The sequence below is a fragment of the Lutra lutra genome, chromosome 1 (assembly GCF_902655055.1).
Source record: "Lutra lutra chromosome 1, mLutLut1.2, whole genome shotgun sequence".
In the NCBI taxonomy this organism is placed as follows: domain Eukaryota; kingdom Metazoa; phylum Chordata; class Mammalia; order Carnivora; family Mustelidae; genus Lutra; species Lutra lutra.
Genome location: NC_062278.1, coordinates 94707882 through 94729117, shown reverse-complemented (window position 1 = coordinate 94729117; position 21236 = coordinate 94707882). Strand labels below are relative to the sequence as shown.

The following is a 21236-nucleotide window of genomic DNA, read 5'->3' as shown; positions in this document are numbered from 1 at the left end:
GTAAGCACCTTTATGCAGATCTCTTGGAGAATTTCTAAGAGCTGTGAGTTCTGAGTCTTCCCTTTATAGGCCAATTTCCTAGTTGGAATAACAGAATCCTTCATATTAAACTAAAGAGCAATGCATGGCATTATTTGATCATCAGATTTGGAGGGTGGATTTTGTAGGGAGTCAAGGAAGAGGGATACTTGTGTTAAATGGAATGGTGAGGGGACAAGCTAAAGGTTGACCTGAGGATATGACTACAAGTTGGATGGGCAGAGGGGTGGAGATAGGGTGACCCAGCAGGAAGAACTGCGTAGGAAAAGCTCACTGAGCTTTGAAGACAGGGATCTTAGCATATTCTGGCCCAAGGTTTCCTACAGAGGAGTGCTGAGAATCAGAGAGAATGGGAGAATGGTTTTAAAATAAGAGCAATTTTATTTCAAGCCCAAGAACTCTGGATTTTCCCTGTGAACATTAATTACTGTGAATACTAATTACAAATTATTGGAGGGTGTATTGCATGGGAAGATGGGTGTGCCAGGAAAATAAATTTAGCAGCCTTGTACAGGCTCAGCGTTGAGGGATATTGGAGGTTGGAGGCTAGAGGTCTGGAGGCATATTTAGAGGACTGTTGGAGAATTCAGGAATGAATATGTGGATAAAATGAATGAGATGAAGGTAAAAATCTCACAAGGACAGCATTTAATGACTGTACAGACTAGAGGATGAAGGAGAGAAAATGTCCATGTTATTTTAGAACCTTGAACATGGATAATCAGGGGAAAACAGTATTCTTAATAGACATGGTGAAGCAGGCATGAGACTCAACTTAAGGGCAGATGATAATCTACAAGATTTTGGATATAATGAACTTGAATGATAATGGGCTTGTATGTTCAGTTCAGATGTCTCATAGGAATAAGGTTGGGTTCTGGTACTTGGGTCTATGCTTGTTTAAAATGGCATTGTCTTGGGACGCCTGGGTGGCTCAGTTGGTTAAGCAGCTGCCTTCGGCTCAGGTCATGATCCCAGCGTCCTGGGATCGAGTCCCACATCGGGCTCCTTGTTCTGTGGGGAGCCTGCTTCTCCCTCTGCCTCTGCCTGCCACTCTGTCTGCCTGTGCTTGCTCTCTCTCTCTCTTTCTGACAAATAAATAAATAAAATCTTTAAAAAAAAAAAAATAAAATGGCATGGTCTTATCATTTGACTCAGGACCCAAGCACTTAATTAGAAAGATACTTCTGCATGTGATATCACTTTATATTTCATAAAACTTTAAGAGGAGTCAGTACTTGATCAATGATTGTTAATGAATGTCATAGTTAATAAATTTTCATAATGAATCAGAGAAGGAATTTGACTAGAACTCAGGTTTTGTACCCCTAGTCCAATAAACTACCTTGGAAGGTTTTAATAATTTGTAGAACTGCAGGGTTGTTAGCATCTTAAAGGTCATCTATTCTAGTCATCATCCAAAGCTGAAATTCGTCCATATTATTCCTAATTTATGGTTATCTAGGCTATATTAGAAGTCCTTTAATGGGAACTTAAAGCAACTCTGGATGGATCCGATTGACATTTGTCTCCTTATAATTTTAACTCATTTTTCTTAGTTCTCTCCTTGAAGGTCTACAAATCAAACAAATCGGTCCATAATCTCTGTAGACGAGAAATGTATGTTTATTTGCTTTAAGACAACTGAAATCCCCTTCAGCTGGTGAACTAGTGGGAAATTCACGCTCAATCACAATTCTTTAACCCCCAGCAAACTGTATAAAAGATTTTAGGGTCTGAAATGGTGCACTCATTTATTTCAGGTAGAGGTGCTGTGCTGCCTTTTGGAGTCCTGAGAGCCCCCCGTGTGAAGTGTCCAGACTTCTTGTTACTCTGCCTTGCTTTCCCCTCTGGAAAACTCACCTATTTTCTTTAATGATTTTGTTTTCACAAATGTCTAGAGAAATCACTAGCTTCAAGTAGCTTTAATTTTCTGCATAAGTTGTTGATGCAAAGAATACCAATGGTTTGGTGAGGTGTTTGAAATAGGAAAGATAAAGAACAAACACAAAGTAATACTCCAATAAATAGTCCACCTACATAGATTTAAGCCTTGTTGTCCATGACAGCCCTTGGAATCTTTGACAGTTTTCTACAATGTAGTCTAAGATACATTGCATGATACAACTTTCCAATACATTGTATAATGATATCACCTTCCAATTTAGGATGGTTTGTGGGGTTGTAGGTACACATATGTTTACTTCTTATCTGTACTTTATTTAGACCAATAATTAAATTGCTGGTTGTTTCCCAGCTAAATAATGGATTGAGCTGGCCCATGAGAGTATTGGCTGTTGAAGATTAGCTCATTTGATTTATAGATTCACCACAGATAAACCAAAGTCCCCATCTGTGAACCACAGAGACTTTAATGCAGGCATATTTTAACAATGGCCTTCCCTATTTTTTCTTCAAAGAACAACAACTGAGAAGTGGGTACTGAGCTGTGGGATTTTGATTCTTCTGGATTAGTTGGAATTCACAAAGTTACTATTTGTTCACAGGTAATGAGTGTGTATATGGCAGCTATCCTGAAATTCCTTTGGAAGAAATGCCAGATGCAGATGGAGTAGCCAGTACTCCCTCCCTCAATATCCAAGAGCCATGCTCTCCAGCCACATCCAGCGAAGCGTTCACGCCAAAAGAGGGCTCTCCATACAAAGCCCCCATCTACTTCCCTGATGACATCCCCATTCCTGCTGAGTTTGAACTTCGAGAGTCAAATATGCCTGGAGCAGGACTAGGAATATGGACCAAAAGGAAGATTGAGGCAGGCGAAAAGTTTGGGCCTTATGTGGGAGAGCAGAGGTCAAACCTGAAAGACCCCAGCTATGGATGGGAGGTAAGAATACATTTTGAGTTTACACATTTAAATGTATTCAGATATGTGACTAATAGATCAGTTTTTAAAGTGGGTATAAAATAAGCGAATTCCAAATGTTACCAAATGTCTTCAAATAGATCTTTAAGAACGAACCTCCTTTGTAATCTCGCTTCTTGTTATAAACAAAATGTTGCTTAAAGGTATAGCATGATAGAGAAGAAATCAACTTATGAATGGTAAAGAATAGTATCAACTTACAAACATACCAGAGGAAACAAATGCAGTTTTTATAATTAGCATTTAAAGGCATCTAATGTGGCCATCCACATGGTATGTGGCATAAGCAAATAGACGTCATCATGTGACAAGCTTATTGTATTTTATCTTTTCTTTGGCGGCAAGGCATGGAACATTGGAGGAAACATTTGTTTTCTTGAGTTAATTTGGTTTTATTTTGTTCTACGTGGTCATTTTTCTCCACGTTCTAATATATTTTGCTACTCTTGTGATAACCCTGCTTTGATTCTACATGTTTCTGGAACATGAGCCCTGTACTGAATTCTGTGATGGTTCTTTATATTCAAATTGATTTAATGAATAATTCATACATAAAAATGATGGCAAAAAACAATATGAAAATTAGTTGCTGGTTTTAGCCATGCTTTTCACAGAAACCATCTTGATAATATCTAAGAATGATAAGTTTCAGTCTGATTACAAAATCAAAGTAAATTTTATTTCAGTAAGAACAGGTAACTATGTGATGCTGAGTTTATAATTTTTGTACAGATTCTGTAGCTTTATCTACCTTCCATTATTTTTGTACTCAAAAACTTACGTGGTTAAATCATAACATTATAATTTCTGGAAAACCTGGTCTATATCTGCAAAATGTATAGGCAATTTCCATATTAGCAAGGAAGTGTTTTTTGGAGACATGATTGACCCTTGGTTTCCTAGTATTTCAGTTAGACAGAAATCAGATAAACTAGATTTATTTGGTATGTTCTCTTAATATTTATGGTCATTAATAGAATATATGGTCAGCATTTTAAATAGAAATAAATACACAGTGCCTTCAGGACTTAATTTCAAATTTTTGTCCCATTGTTTTATATGTATCCTCTTGTAAAATCTGTGAAAATGCCTCAATCAAAACAATCCCTGTCTAAATTCTAAAATGCCGAAAGTTAATATCTGGATTTGACATGCTGACAAGTAAAAAATCCTTCCTTAGGTTTGTTCTTAGCCGCAGCTCAGGTAAAGTTGTGGTTTGGCTACACTGCTTTTAGACACATATATCGATAAGAGATTTTTTTAAAAATCACTGTAGCATTAACTGATATGTGAGTTGAATAAGTTTTAAACTAAATGCGTAGAACTTTACGTCATTTTTGTTCTCCTTAAAATAAAGGCTATAAACATTCTAGTAATAAGTAACTCATTAAACTTTTATTACAAAATCTCCAGAGCTAAACAACAAGTTCAGTACTTGATGCTCAAGATTATCCAGAAGGCTTGGGATAAACCAAGGCTTAATAACAAAATAATTTTGCAATTACAGTGCTGATAAATGCAGGACTATGTCTCCTTAAACAGGATACTTATGGATTGGGGGATGAACCTGGGGAAAATTCAGCATTTAGAGGAAATTTAAAAATAATTATTTTTCTCCTTGGGAGTAGAAAGTCTTCAGTAAATATGCAGGAAAATAGTTACCTTGAGAAACGTAAAATGATTCTTTTCATTATGTTAAAACTGAGTTGTTTTATTGGTTGGAATTCAAGGTATCTCTATATAGTTCATAACTCTGGCTAAAGATCACCCATTTCCTCTCTCTCATTCAGGAATTCAGTTGATGGTTAATTCAGTAATTTTCTGCACCATTTTAATTGTTGCCCTCACTTTCGAGAGTGTGGATTATCTACTCTAGATGTGTTAATGAACAAAACCAGGGAAAGGGCTTTTTTGGTGATTTTGGCAATCTTGTTATCCATGGAGGAGTACTTGAGCTCTTGACTCTGGAGTGTCCCCCCCCCTTCTAATCTTACCCTAGTTAATACAAAACCCAGTCATGATCAACAAAGGCACTTTCACAAAGGCATCTCGCCCTACTCCTGCGTGCTCATTTTTAATCACTCTCCTGTCATATTTGCCCTCAACGATGGCTGATTTCTCTCCTGTTTGGTTAGACAGATAATTGAATGATGGCTGATTTCTCTCCTGTTTGGTTAGACAGATAATTGTGACCAACTAATGTAACCTTGCCTTTTGATACCCTTTCATTTTTAAAAATGATGAATTTAGGGAGAAAAAAACCTGTTAGGCCAAGGAAAATATACACGAACAGTGGAAGTCCATATTCAGCAAACAATCACTGAGTACATACTCTGCATCAGATTCTGCCCTGCTTTCCCTACAGGAACTCAGTCTATCATAACCGAACTAATCATTGCTATCTCTAGTACCATCCTTGCTCTTTTCTACTAACAAATCCCCCCTCCTTGAGCACTTCCTGTATAATAAATTGTATTACCATCTGTTCAGTTGCTGAGGCAAAGAAAATGGGTTATGTTTGACTACTCTCTCCCACACCAACCAGATATGATTCATAGTTGCCATGTTCTATGGGGCCTCCATTCTTTGCACACACTGGTCTTCCTACCTGGGAACCTCCTTTTCCTATCCACCCTTAGCAAGTGTCTATTCATTCTTCAGATTCTTCCCTTCCATGACATTCTCCTTGACCTTTCTCATCAAAATTTAGTATTGCTTACATTTTGCTCCCCCCCCATAGCACCAGGTAAATCCATGTACAAAGAATTTAAAGCACTGTATAACATCCAAATTTTCTGTCTAGCTTCCCTAATAGAGCAAAATATCCAGAATTCTATCCTCTAAGTGCAGCGTCCTGGTCGTGTCCTATCTGTGGTTCCTGTGGTACTGTCTCATGCTAAGTCCGTTACCTGAAACAACCAGACTGGATTAGTCACCTCAGGCTGCCCTAACAAAGTACTACTAATTGACTGACTGGGTGACTTAAATGGCAGAAATTTATTTTTTAATAATTCTGGAGGCTAGAAGTCCAAGATCTAGGATAGCTGTTTTGGCTTCTGGTGGGGACTCTCTTCCTGGCTTGCAGATGGCCCCCCTCTTGCTTTGTCTTCGCATGACACATATACACATGTGCACACACAGACACCCACAACATACGGGCAGCAGGAGAGTGCTCTGGTATTTCTTCTTATAAGGACACTATCAGACTTATAAGGTCCTATCGGATCAAGACCTCACCTGTATGACCTCATATAACCTTAATTACCACCTGACGGCCCTAGATATCCACAAATATAGTCACATGGGGAGTTAGGGCTTCAACATAATGGATTTGGGGAGGACTCAAGCATTCAGTCCTTAACACAGACATTTAATAAATAATTGTTTGGTAAAAGAATGAGTGAAAGAATGAAAGAGTAAATGAAAGAATGATGAATGGATAAAGGATTATGTGACTCATTAGAAAATATAGGGAATGAGGCTGAGGGAGTTCCATGGAAAAAGCTAGAATGTGGATTTTAGACATGTGAAATCAAGCCTTAACTCTGCCACTGTTGTGCAGTTCTAGGGAAATAACTCAAAATTAATTGGTTCTTGCATTTTTATTTGACCCACGAGCCAATAACTGCCCTGCGTCATTACTTGTTACATAATTAAAATGAAGTAAAGAAATATGGTAGTCTTTTCAAAGAAAGTTTTTAGGAGAGAAAACTCAAAGATAATATTGCAGTTAGTGACCACCTTTCTGAACCCTCTTTAAATGGTTTTTTATTTTTTTTATTTTTTTATTTTTTAAAGATTTTATTTATTTATTTGACAGAGATCACAAGTAGGCAGAGAGGCAGGCAGAGAGAGAGAGGAGGAAGCAGGCTCCCTGCAGAGCAGAGAGCCTAATGTGGGCTCGATCCCAGGACCCTGGGATCATGACCTGAGCCGAAGGCAGAGGCTTTAACCCACTGAGCCACCCAGGCGCCCCTAAATGGTTTTTTAAAAGTGTAACATATTTCCCCAAAAAAGACACTTTTGGAAAAACATTTCAGTTTGTATTTTAGAGAAATTGTGTATTTTTGAAGATGGTTACAGACCAAAATACAGGGTTATGTAAAATAAGCCATAGATATCAAAAAACATTATATGATTTCTCACAAATCGGTATTGATTTAATAAAGAGAAACTTTAAAAATAAATGCTAGAGTCTGGCAGTGATTGCCACCTTGCAATGTATATGACTTGTCTCTAACAAAAGGTTTTTGAAGACTGGGGAACACTTGATTGTCTCTAGGACCTAAAAGTAATTAAGGATAGGACACTTACCTATCTTTACCTAAGGATAGGTTAAGAACTTTAGAGTTACTGATTGATTGAATAATAAAAACAGAAAATTCTGTTAGTTCAAGACAAGTGTTTCCTCTTATGTGTTCTTCTAAAGATGACCGTTGTATGATAACATGGAAATTGCATGGAGAGCAGAGGGAATCAGGATTCTGGTGTGAGACTTCCCAGACTTATGTCTTCTTCAGGGCTCTGTGTGCTAGTTGAGAGATTTGGGAAAAGTTATGTAATATGCCGCTCAGTTTATATATATGGAACATGGTGATGATAATTGTACCTATCCGATGAGGGTTGTAATGACGATAAAATTTGACACTGTGTGAAAAGCCTACAAAAGAGCCTCCCACCTGCTAGAAGAGCTTAATAAAGGTGAACAACAACAACGAAAGCTTGGCTGGAATAGAGATTTAGCACAGAGTCATTAGATAGGGCAAAGGGCAACTATATTTTATTCATTAATTTTTATAAATTTTTGCTCTCACTGTAACTTCTTGTTTCCTGGACGTTCAGTTATCTCTGGGATGGTCTAATTATGTGACTCTGGGTTTATCTGAAAAGGAAGCACTGGTTGTTTTCTAATTAACAATTAAAACAAGGATTTGGGAAAGATTCATAAATTTCTTTTTAAACCAAATAATAATTTGGGTGGCAAATTTTTAATGGCCTGAGATGGGTCATTGGAAAAATAACGTGAAGTTTTGTTTCCTTGTAATATTGTCACTTAGCACATTTTCTCTGTTTATCTTTGTTACCACTGGTCATCACGAAACTCCTCAAGTAGATATAAGTTAGCTGATGATGTGTCTGTTAGGTGCCAAATCCTCTACTGTATCCCTCTAACTCACAATTGATCCAGATTACATTGATCAGTTAAAATGCCAGGTATGAGTTTAACTTTACTTTTTCTCTTTTCAAGAATACACATACTCAGAGGTAGAAAAATGAGGACATGAGTGGTCAGTAAATTTCTCTTATGTTTTGTTAAATAGATGGAAAGGAATAGTAGAAAGAGATTTTGCTGGCATCAGAAACTCATTAAATAATTTTGATGCATTGCTTTGACAATACATTATGTTCCAGTAATGTAATCCTGAAATGTGATATTGGAATGAATGTGTACCTCCCTATATCATTTAAGAAGGAATAGTTCTCACATTTGTAAGTTTGTTTTTTTTTGAGTTCTGCAGTGATGCCTTGTGTATGGAAACATGCAATCTGTATGTTAACTGAAATATGAATATCCATTAAAACAACAACAACATCAGACTTTCAAGATACCTAACTAACAACTGAGTTCAGAGTCAGGAGGCTGACAATCAAGTAATGTATGTTTGGTAATAAAGAAAAAATAGTTTGAGATGTCCTAACATCTCATAGACATCAAATATCTTTGAATGGCAATATTTCTCCTTTATCTCTCTCTAGATTTGCTTGAGCCAAAAATGAATTTTACAGTGATTCGTAGAATGAAATCAATAGTTTGGCATTGATTTTAGAGAAAACGTTTATTCATTAATGGGAAAGCAAGTACCCTTGACAAGTTGCATCTTCTTAAAGCCAGATAACTAAGTACAGACCTTTGACTTAATAATTTTGAAATGAATTGATTCCAGTAGAGGGGAAAGAGTATCAATTATCCAAAAGGATGTCTTTAATGGATAGTTAAGATAGAGAAATGTTATCTAATATAACAAATGTACATTACCATAAAACCTTACATTACAAAGTATTATTAAGTTTTTGCAGTGTTATTTAAGGATGATAAATATAGTTTGGATATTCAGTTTTACTTTGTGAAGAATAACAGAAAATACCAAGATAGTGATGCCTCGGTGACTCAGTTGGTTAAGTATCTGCCTTCAGCTCAGGTCATGATCCCAGGGTCCTGGGATTGAGTCCTGCATCAGACTCTTTGCCCAGTTGGGAGCCTGCTTCTCCCTCTGCCTGCCGCTCCCCTGCTGTGCTCACTTGTGCATGTACTCTCTCTCTCTCTCTCTGTGACAAATAAATAGATAAAATCTTAAAAAAAAAAAGAGAGAAAATATCAAGATAAAAAGTACAGCTTACTAATAGGATCCTGAATATGATTGTCATTGGGGCCCAAGATCTTATAGACTCTCTTGGAATATAATGAAATCAAGAAAAGGAAATCAGTCTATTTGATTCATTTTGTGCTTCCAGTATACATATATAGTAGGAATTAAATCTCTGGCTATTGAAAGAAAATAGCAGTTTATTCTCCTGAAGCACCAGGAACTACCTATACTTTTACCCAGGGTTCAAGAGGATCCCATCCTGTTTCGTGAGGAGGTTAGGAATCCCCTCACCCCACTAATACTCCCTCCACGTATATCCTGTTAATACTCGTGGCATGCCCTTCTTATGCTTTCTTCCATGAGAGGTATTGATGGAATTCAGCATGTCTACTCCTCTTATTGCTGTTTTGACAACTTCTAGTACTTTCAAAGTATAGGCAGTGATGTGGACAAGTCTGATATCAAAAATTTTTTTAAAGTTCCCCAAGTCATCAGTGCACCCGTTGTGATGAACACTGGGTAACATATGAAACTGTTGAATCACTATATTGTACACCTGAAACTAATATAACATTGTAAAAAATAAATAAAAATAATATATAATTATATACCAGACAAAAGCAAGTAATTATATTAAAATTATTCATCAGTTAAAAAAAAAGTTAACAAAAGAGGGTGTGCTGTATTCTTCAAAATTTTCCATGTCATCAAAGGCAAGGAAAGGATGTGAAAATATTCCAAATTAAAGGAGAAGAAAGAAACAGAACAGCTAAATGTAAATCTGATCTTAGATAGGATTCTGTCAATTGGCAAAAATGGACTTTGGATAGACAGGATAAATAAAAATAAACAAAGCAGGGGCACCTGGGTGGCTCAGTGGGTTAAAGCCTCTGCCTTCAGCTCAGGTCATGATCCCAGGGTCCTGGGATGGAGCCCCACATCAGGCTCTCTGCTCAGCAGGGAGCCTGCTTCTTCCTCTCTCTCTGCCTGCCTCTATGCCTACTTGTGATCTCTGTCTGTCAAATAAATAAAATCTTAAAAAATAAATAACAAAGCAATGTGTTGTACATTCAAAGCTTACAAAATATTATGTCAATTATATCTCAATAAAACTTACAAATAATAATATAAAAAATATTCATTTTTCAAAAGGCATGATTGTATTTCACATTGACATAGAGGAAAAACTGCATGACCACCTCAATAGATAAAATCCCAATATATTTTCATCAGAAAACCTCTGAGAAAACTCAAAATAAAGGGTGCCGCTTTGAATTGGTAGACATATATAAACAGGCTATAGCTGACATTACAATAATGAAATAATGTTGGACACTTTCCCTCAATGACATGTAAAATTGAGGCTGTCCCTATTAGTACTCTGTTCAAAATTGTCCAAGTCAATGCAATATGGAAAGAAGAAAGGAATGAATAATCTTTTTTTTTAAGATTTTATATATTTATTTGATAGAGAACACAAGTAGGCAGAGCAGCAGGCAGAGGGAGAGGGAGAGGGAGAAGCGGGCTCCCTGCTGAGCAGGGAGCCTGATGTGGGGCTTGATCCCAGGACGCTAGGATCATGACTTGAGCCAAAGGCAGATGCTTGACCGACTGAGCCACCCAGGCACCCTTAAAGAAAGGAATGAAAAGAACAAAAATTTGAAGGGATAAAACAAAATGTCTATATTCATAAATGATATGATTGTTTAGAAATTTATAAATACTAAGAATAAGTAAATTTTAAAAAGTAAGCCTGATAAAAGGTAAATATAAAAAACTGAATTCCTTCACACTTGAAAAAACAATTTGTGTAAGTTTAAAATACCATTTATGTCAAGCAATTAAAATGTTTAATCAGAAAATTCAAATATGTAAAAATAAATACAAATATTTAAAAATACCTACACTGAAAAATTTGAAACATAGCAGAAATTTAAAGATGACCTATATAAATGGAGAAATCACACTCATTGATTAGACAGGTCTATGCCATTAAGGTAACAAGTCTTCCCAAAGTAACATACTGACTCAGCACAATTCTAATCAAATCTTAGTACGCTTTATTGTGGGAATTTACAAGTTGATTGTAAACTTCATGTGGAAATATAAAAGACCTAGAATAGGAAAAAAAATTTCCCCAAGTAGCAAGAGTTTTTTTGTTTTACTCTGTGTGCCTTCATGGTCAACTAGAATTTGCATGTGAGTCACTTATTTTTCAAAAGAATATTGGGTGATTTTTCTCCCAGTTAAGCAGTGTATCCTACCAAATGTATCAAAGTGAGTTTCTTTCTTACTCACGCCCATACTTGTGTATGAGTTGCTTAATCAGTAGTGAAACTCATGGGTTCAAAGCATGAAATGTTTAGTAAAGATCCTCTTTTAATAGATGTGACAGTCAATTCTAGGACTTGGTCATTTCTTTATAATAATTTGTTATTCTGGAATACTATTCTAGAATACTTAGTTGGGCCACTGCATCAGGATGTTTCATTCTCTAAGCCTTTTCCTTGAGGGTAAGTTTGGAAGCAGTGAGAAGTATAGGAAATAACGGGTAGAAATTATCTTTGAAGGATAAGAGAGTTAATGAAGCTTCTTTGCTCCTTAGTTTGCTCAGTGAAGCAGTATGGAGAGAATTTCTTCCAATGATGATCAGTAGGTAATATGGAGAAATGGAGACACTGGGGGGATTTATAAAATAAATAAAGATTGTATTAAGGTAGCATGTTGGCTTCTCAAAGCTTATTTACATTGATAGAATCATACAATACAAATTCTGCCAAAGCACTTTTCTTTATACATAGTTCTGTCCAGAAGTTTAGAAAAATGAATTTGTATTTCAGCTATAGGAAAATTCAGAACTTAAATGTTACCATCATTTTTGCTCTGCTGCATCTTTTGGCCCTTCGAAATACAGCTGAAGCTGAAGTAGGTCAAATGTTGTGTGCTTTTTTAAGAGTACGTTCTACATGAAAATCAGGAGAATTGTCAAGCCAAAAAAATCACAAACAGGAAGAAGTTGCCAGCTATCAGTATGACAAAGAATAATATAAAGAGATTGTGTGTGTGTGTGTGTGTGTGTGTGTGTGTGTGTGTGTATTTAGCAAAGAGATACCAGCAGCTACCTGTTAGTTGGTCATTTCTTTCAAAACACTATTTGATATAACAAAATTTTGGTACAGCACAGAAATTTCACAGTGCCTTTATTATAAGGGGACTTCTTGTGTTGGTAGAAGGTGAACAAACAATACACAGAAATAGCTTACCTCACTGAGGTACTCCATACCATGGTGGGTCCACATGACCAAAGAAGAAATTCTCAGAGTTATCTTCTCAAAGGCACATTCATGGCTAGGAACAAAATGAGCAGGCTCAAAACAAAAGTTTATTCTGTGATTGTAGGTCATGCCACCTGTCCCCAGTATCTGTTACTTCCAGATCCAAACCCTATCCCACTATTAAGCATGTATCCCATCAGCTTTCAGAACACATTTTTATTCCATCAGTCAACTGCTGCCCTGGACACAGAAAATAATTTGTATCTCCTAACCTACTCCTAGGAAGTCAGTTGAAGAGTGTCATCTCATACGGAAACAGTGTCTCCAGAACCTGCACTACACAACCTTATACACACACACACACTCACACACACACACGCACACACGTATGACTTTTATGGTTTTTTCTTTTTAATTGATCATTTTGGAATCTAAATTTTGAATTTGGATTTTGAATCTAAGCATTTCAGGTGTTTGGCCCCGATGCTTTCTCCTTGTAACCCATATAAAGTTGGGTACCCATATAAAGGCAGTCATTATAAATTTTTTTTAAAGGCCCAGTAACTCCTTCCCAGCCATCCAAAATTTATTTAAAAACTAAATAAATCTCTTTCAGAGCCATCAAATGAGGATTTCATTTATAGTGTTCTAAAAAACTTAAAGCATTTCTCCCTATATCTCTATCCTCCCTATAATCTATCATTCACCCTCTTACTCTCCATAGTTCACATATCCAGCAGGTGCTGCTCTCAAAGACTGTCCCCTCTCAAACACTCTCCTCACATCCAGGCCTCTGTCTCTCTGTCTCTCTTTAAATGTATGTGTATATGTGTATGTATAATATATATATTTAATAAATATAGGTCATTAAATATATTTGTATATTTTATATATTTGTATATAACATATTATATATTTATATATAATATAAAATGTAATATATGTAAAGTATATATTTAAAATCATATTCATCAACTTCTCTGATATGGCCTTTTTCCATTTTAGTATTTTTCATTCTGGTATAGTATATTTTCCATTACCTAGTATCTGAATTTGGCTAATAAACAATGAGCCAGCCATTGATCGGGAAAGAAGGATGGGCAGGGGATGATGATTACAGATTCCTCTGCTCTGAAATTTCCTCTCTTATTCCTGCCACACTTGTACCTAGAGTTTTCCTTATTCATAGGAAATATGTATATATTTTCTGTGGCCATGACTTATATTTGCTGTGGCCATTGGCTGGTCAGCTCACGTCATAGATCCATAGGAGATCCTTTGTGCCTCCTTTTTTTTTTTTCCTTTTTTCTTCTTCTTCTTCTTCTTCTTTTTTTTTTTTTTTTTTGAGATTTTATTTATTTATGGGACAGAGAGAGACACAGCAAGAGAGGCAACATGAGCAGGGGGAGTGGGAGAGAGAGAAGCAGGCTTTCTGCTGCGTAGGGTGCCTGATGCAGGGCTCGATCCCAAGACCCTAGGATCATGACCTGAGCCAAAGGCAGAGGCTGAATGACTGAGCCATCCAGGCGCCCAACCTTTGTCCCTCCTACCAAGTAGCTGACAGTGGTGTTTTCCTCTGACACTCCAGCTGACCTCCCGGGCTTCCCAGGTGTGCCCGGCCTGGCACAGAAACCTCCACTGGTTGGCAGCCACAGGTGTGGATGATTTGTTTTTTCTTTTTTCATTTGTTTAGATTCTTGTGGTAGGAATTCAGCAGGTGTGTAATGCCAGCATAGAATCTCCACCCTGACACAGAGACCAGCTGCCCTCAAAAAAAAAAAAAAAGATGTTCTTGTTGGTCTTGCAAAGCTGCCAACTTGGATCCCTGTTTTCCTGGAAACCTCACCCAAGGGCAAGACTCTGCCTAACCAAGAATTAGGGTAAGTTCATCTCTATAGATGAGCATGAAGAGTCTCCTTATATGAACTTAATCTACAGGTAGGAGCAGGTTACCTAGTTCTGCCCTCAACTTTTTTTTTTTCCTTCTTCTTTTTTTTCCTAACTTGAGCTACTATCATTGCAATTACAGGGATGTAGGAAATCTGGACTTGGTTTCTAAAGAGATATAAACCATGTTTGGGTGTTGTTGACACGTACATTTCTGCTCATTTGATTGAGACTAAGTAGTAGAAGCACAGATGGAGATTGTTCTACTGGGCAGGATCCTTCCATCCTCCTTCCTCTCCTCAGGAATCCACTAATCCTGGGACCCAGTCATTTCGGTATGGGGCCAGGTAAACTCGGAGATCATCCCTGACCATCTATCTCTAGCTTTAGCGGAGGGTCATGGGAGGTGAGCTGTGCTTCCTCCCCAGTGTTGTGGGGGAAGCAGATGGTAAAGCCAAGAGCCATTGCCATTAGTCTGTCAGCAGTGCAGGGCTGGGGCCAGAGAACCTTCTCTGGAGGGCTAACTCCTTAACCTTGCCAAACACTTGTACTGTGGCTTCTCTTGGCTAGCTCATGAGCGCTAAAGAAACAGACGCGCACACAACCTTAGATTTCTCAGTTTTCCTTTGTCACGGATTTTCCCCGTTTTTAGAGTCAGACTTGGAGTTTATTTGGTGTTGTTTTTACTTGCATACACATAATATAAGATGGGGGTTTAGGGGGCAGGGGAAGCCTGATTTGTCCTATGGACCCTATACCTCTCCGAATACAGACATTGGTCGTCCATTCCCTTCAGATAATACAAATGCACCACAATGAAATGATGACACATGTCAGAGGAACATTTGTCTTGGAGGGTGGCAGATGGGATATGTAAATCAAACTTGGAAGCAAGGGGTATCACGTGTGAGTATCAGCTAGCCAGTAGGCTAGTCTTTCATTCTGCATCTTAACCTCCCACAGTGCAGATATTTGTGTTAATATACATCTGATCTAAGAGCACTAGCTGAAGAGAAGTCAAGGGTAGACATCATGTGGACCATTACGATCAATTCCACAGCTCTGTATTTTTGTAGTGGCAGTCATATATTCATCTTTAGCTACATTATTTTAATCATGGCATCTCTCGAGAATCTAGTTTTTCTGTAATAATATGTAAGATAAAATCTTGACATGGAGCTCTGCAATTGAGGGTCATGGATCATATGTCCAGCATTTGATTAGGACTTAGTTTATATCTAAGTCACTGCCTCCCATTAAGAGATGAGGAGGAATTAAAAATAGCTCCATTGCCCAATGGATGATACTCCAAAAGAAAAGAATTATCATTGTGTTTAATAAGAGAACTGACAAGCAATCATAATTCTTTCCATTAAGTAAATATGCTAGAAAAATTTATTATGAAATGACACATTATGCGAGCCAGGAATCAAAGATGACATCCTTGTATTAAATACGGTAGGTGCCATTAAGGAAAACAGTCAATATGTCACCAAGCCATGGCCTGTAAAAATTAAATTGATTTGGTAAATGTAAGTAAGATAGATCTGTTTGCTTTCATCATCAATTTTGAGTGGGTGAACAGGTGATGTCACCAACCTGGGAGCGATAAAGATGCAGGACCATCTGGAAAGGCAAGTGATGAATGGGGAACTGCTTTTGGATAGTGACAGTGCTGTGGTACTTTGTCACTTGGGATGCAGTACTTAATAACTTTTCAATACCATCATAATAAATTTCACTGCCTTATTAATATAGAAATGGTGAGTTATTACCATGATGGCGAGTGTAAATAACTGGAGATGCAGCCGTCAAAAGCTGATTGTTTGGGCATGTTTCTTTAAGCAACACAGTTGACTCGTGATAATCAACCTATGTCTATACCCGTGGAGTTTATTGCACTTGTCAAAGGAAAAAGTAGTATTATTCAAAATTATATGAAGTCGTAATAAACAAGTTTAATATATTATCAGACTTTTCCTGTAAGTTTCCAAACATGCGGCAGTAAATCATTTTTAATAATGTCTTTTCATGTAAAATAATGTCCTTATGCCGTAATAATGCCTTTTCTTAACTATTAACAAAACAGTCGACTTCTTTGTACGCGTTTTAAAGGGTATTTTTATTTGTACTTTTCAATCATTTTCTTTTGCAAATAAAGAGCGAGGCAGGAACCTTAGAACGTTTCATTAACAAGCTCGAAAGTTGCTGAGTGCAGGCCATGTCACACATTTCCATTTTAATTGAACAGATGTACTTAAGAGTAAACCACAGCAAACGAAATACAGACGAAATTATAAACACGTGTCACTAAGAAGTAGGCAGGAAAGAGCCTCTGATGAGCATCTGTGTGTATTTTATGAAGCCAAAGACTGCCACTTCATAAGTTCGTCACTGATGTCTCCAGTTTAATGAGAAGAAACAAAATATGTAGATAGGTGTAAGTTGAAGATGAATTACCAGATCAATCACTTAGCACCATTCAGGGTGTCTGCCATTGCGCGGTGGGAAAATAATTAGATCTGAGATGCTGTTCTTATTTATATACCGGCTGTTCGATGTGGGATGGAATATGGGCAACTTCCTCTTTCATGTCACTGTGGTCTTTATATTGTTTCTTGGCCAGGCTGACTTTTAATTCTGACATTGTCTTTCAGGCTGCAGTCTGCCAACCTCTTTCTTAAATGAAATGCCTCTCCACCATTTCTATTACTGCTGAAAAGAGAGCCAGCAGTCTATTAACAGGCAATAAAGTTCAGGAAGCCCAGGACTCATTTCTTGGGTCAGAGGTGAAAATTGCATATAAATGAAACAAAGGTGTGCCTTGATCGCTCAAGAAGCAGCACCAGAAAGAACACACGTGTTGTTAGCCAGAAGTCTCCCACTTAAAGGGAAAGGAATAATCGTAATAATGTTGGCCGATGGAGTTAAGTGCTCAGTTGAGAGAAATTATATCAATCTGACAAATATAGCCTTCACAGGAGATAAAGTCTCTAATGACCTTAAATGCATATATTTATCATTTAATTCAACAAGCTAATTCCCTTGGGCTTTTGACCAACGACATTTCCCCTAAAGTTTAGAAATTTTTTACTAGCCCAGAGAATAATGGCCATTTGTCAGAGGGTTCCAAAGCTAAACGCAGTTGGAAGCAAAGAACAGGAGACGGGGGAGAAAATGGCTAATAGAGTCTTTCTACCTCAGAGCATATTAATATGAACTTTCATTGATGTGAGAGCTGTAGTATTTCGTAGCTGAACAGTAGGTGGCAGACATTGTAGTGAAGAAATGGGGAAATTTTAATCTAAGCAATTTTCATCTGATTTCATTAACTTCCAAATATGTCACCAGTGTGCACAGCACATTAATTTGAAAAAAAATAGGAACACTAAATAGTTGTGAAGTGTGCTAGTTGAATGTGGAAAAATCAAAAGGATCCTACAGAAATAAAAGCAAAAGTTCTAATGTTTAATCAGGTAAAGTGTGTGTGAAGCAGGAAAGTCCAAAGAATAAAAGGGCCCTTGTGTATAGTGGGCTTTTCCTCACTGTTATTCTTGGTCTCCACTTGACGAAGTGTATTAGTGATATGCACGAAGCCTGGTGACTCCTGTATCTCCCTTTGTGAGATCGCCTCTGCCTTTGTCTGTGCTGTCAATCAGTTGTTCTTTCGCTGGGCCAGCCCCATTGGTAACCACAGGATCTACTTGCAAATAGATTTCTGTAAAACTGTAGTGTCCTTCAGCCCTTTGCTTCTTCTCCCCACCCCCCTTCCCCTCAACAGTCTGGCCTTTCATGTGGCATGGCTCCCTGGCTTACTGCTTTGTCAGACGGCTAGTGGTTTGCCGTTCAGGGAGGCCGAGTGAGATAGTGGAAGGAACACTGGCCTGGGTGCCAGGAACCTTGAGTTCTTGCCCCAGCTTGCACTTGGGACCTTGGAAAGTCACCTGGTTTTCTCCTCTGGAGTCTCACTGAGGTCTATTCCAGCTTTGACTTTAAGTTTCTGAGTTCCGTTCATTTACCCCTCCTTTACTTCTTTTTATCCTTATGGGCATGCTCTGTGTTGTTATGGTTTTAGAGACTGCATCTGGAGGGGGGGGTCATGTTTTGGTCTTTGAACCCTGGGGAGGAGATAAATTAACTTTAGTAGCAAAGAGATGCTTGTTTTCAAATTTCTCTTGTATCCAACGAGCATAATTGTGGTTTAAACCTGAAATTAAATCTCCTTTGATATGTGCATCTCTTTTGGGATTTTATGTTGTACAGAGAAGGCAGCTGAAGACGGAAGCCTTGTTTCGAGAAGGAAGTAAGTTAGTGAGAGGGAGTATTCTATTCCTAGCTATCTTTGCAGAGATAAAGGTATACATTTCATTCTGTCCCTGGGGTATGATTTTTAGAACACCCTCCACTGTCCATAATGATTTTTTGCCTCAGTTTCCTCAACTGTACTGTGGTAATAACAATAAGGTCTGCCTCGTGGGTTTTTGCAACAATTCTGTTGTAAAGTATTGTAAAGGACTCGGAGCAGGGCCTGGTATGCCGTTGTAAGCACTTCAGAGCCAACTGATTGTGATCATTTTCATCGCCATGACCAGTCCGAGGCTGGGGATGTTCCTCACATCCCTGTTCTGAGGGAAGGACTGTGGAATTCAGTCTTTGGGGTTGGAGCTCTTTGGGTTTGACAGAGCTACCACACTGCAAAGTATTAAATATTGTCCCCTGTCTGAGTAGTGTGGGGAAGTGGCCTTCCTCAACCCAATATTTCTCAACCCACCAACACTGATAGGTGTTCAAATGGTTCTTTTGCTGAAGACTAGAGGAAGCATTTCTAACCAGAGCAGAGGATGAGGTTTGGATTCCCATTTCTAATGAACTTCCACTCTCGTAGCTTGGTGGGGTGGAATCGAGAGATGAAAATGTGCCCCTCAGCCCTAACCCTGCCATGTAATCTTTCTGTGAAGGGCTCTCTCGCACTCCTCTCCTCATCTTCATCTCCCTTGGCCCTCCATACCCATGTGTCATGTAGACTCTGCCTCCTCAGCTCTCAGCTAATCAGGACTGATTTTGTCTACAGCAGGTTTGATCTAGTCTGTGGATTTAGGGACGATAGGTGTGCCTTTATTCCTGTTCATGGTCTTCTTCAGTGAGGATTGTGGTGGTATGCTTTCAGAAAAACCCAAGAACAGACATGCCTCATGACAGCATTTTTGCTGCGGGGGCATTGTCTAATCTTGAGGAAAGCATATCCTGCCTATTTACAAACGTGGACGTAGTTTCATGTGAAAGAAAAGCCCTGGTCATCTCATGGATTTGTCTTCTTCCCAGGCTCTACTGCATCAGTGGAATTCCCCCACAGAGTAAAAAATGTCTCTGAATCACCAGGGGGAACAATATATAACAATATATAACGTAACTAAATATATTGTGATTAAGTCTATAAAGCATTTCAGATAAGTGGAAATACATATCCTAAGCTTTTTGTACATTGTAATTTGTTTATTCTTAAATTTGTCTTAAAAATAAAAGTGGCACAGGGTCACTGGGGTTCTGAGACTTTCTGGGCAGAAATATAGGGATTCACAGATAAGGCTGCAGAAGACCCCTTATGAACTCTCACTATGTAAAATTTCACTGTTCACTGTTGTTTTTGAGCATTTTGGACAAGAGAAGTATCAAAAGTTGTGGGTTTTTGTTTTCCTAATAAAGAAATACCAAAATATGTGCTATTGAAAACTGTGGGTAAGCTCTCTGACTCACAGGCTGTTCAAAGGGGAAGGAGTATTTGAATTATTTGGTTGTGGATTTATGCCTGAACATGACAGTAGCCTGAAGTCAAATGTACCTGTGTGTAGGTAGAAGCTTCCTGAAGGAAGGCTTGAAGGGTGTGACAGTGGTAGGGGGCCTCTGCTTTCCTGCGCCACGGTTACCTTCTCCCGTCAGTTCTCTTGAACGGTACAACGTAATGTCCGTGTCTTCTAACCAAATTGTCACCAAACTGCCACATGCTAATGATTCTTCACTTACACAAACTCTGCTCTACCCTAAGGTCTCTTTTCGTGTGGGGGCTTCCATTAAGAACAATCTGGATTTAGTAATACTTTTAATTGGAAGGTTTAATAAGAACTTAGGACTTTGTTTTCTTTTATAACTTGGAAAAGACAGTAATCTTAAGAAAACCAGATGTGAATATGTTTTTAACAAGAGAATTTTCACTTTCCTTGTACCTTCCGAAACATGAAAATTGTTCTTTGAAGATGTTAATTTTATAAGAATATTGTCAGTAATATAAAGGCTGAAGAACAGTTGAGTTTGCCTATAGATAGATGAGCCAGTCTACAAAATATGGAAAGTACTTGCTGAGATCGTGAATTACCATGACTTAAATTATGGAGCTTCATATGGACCCCTGAACATTGATTTGTCAGGAACATTATGAAGGGTATTATGGTACGGAGGTATATAATGTCACTTGCTGGGCTTGACTCAAAAAGTGTTCATTTGAAGTTTGATTCCTTACTCAACCACCATAACTGATTGATAGGGACATGGATCTCCAATTGACTTTAATTTCTGCTCGACAAATCTTCCATGAACCTCACGGAGAGTCTAAGATGCAGTTGTAAAGCTTGGAGAGCTTGGGTTTCTACATATAATCCAGTGAACCTCCAAGGACTGAGCCCCAACTGCAACCGTCCAAGTAGTATCAAGAAGGAAAAAAAAATCATTTTGCTTTTGGTTTCTATGGGATGGGGGACAGGTGCTGTAACCAGATAAGGCACAACACTG

At 38.0% G+C, this 21236-nt stretch overlaps 1 protein-coding gene across 11 annotated transcripts in view; it reads left to right on the top strand.

The window, feature by feature from the left end:
• MECOM (MDS1 and EVI1 complex locus) overlaps positions 1-21236 on the top strand; it is a 548915-nt gene that overhangs the window by 263573 nt on the left and 264106 nt on the right. For all 11 annotated transcript variants that reach the window (XM_047729838.1, XM_047729893.1, XM_047729862.1 and 8 more), the window contains one exon: positions 2547-2884. In XM_047729838.1, the coding sequence (XP_047585794.1) occupies positions 2547-2884 (338 nt within the window). The remainder of the gene's footprint in view (positions 1-2546; positions 2885-21236) is intronic.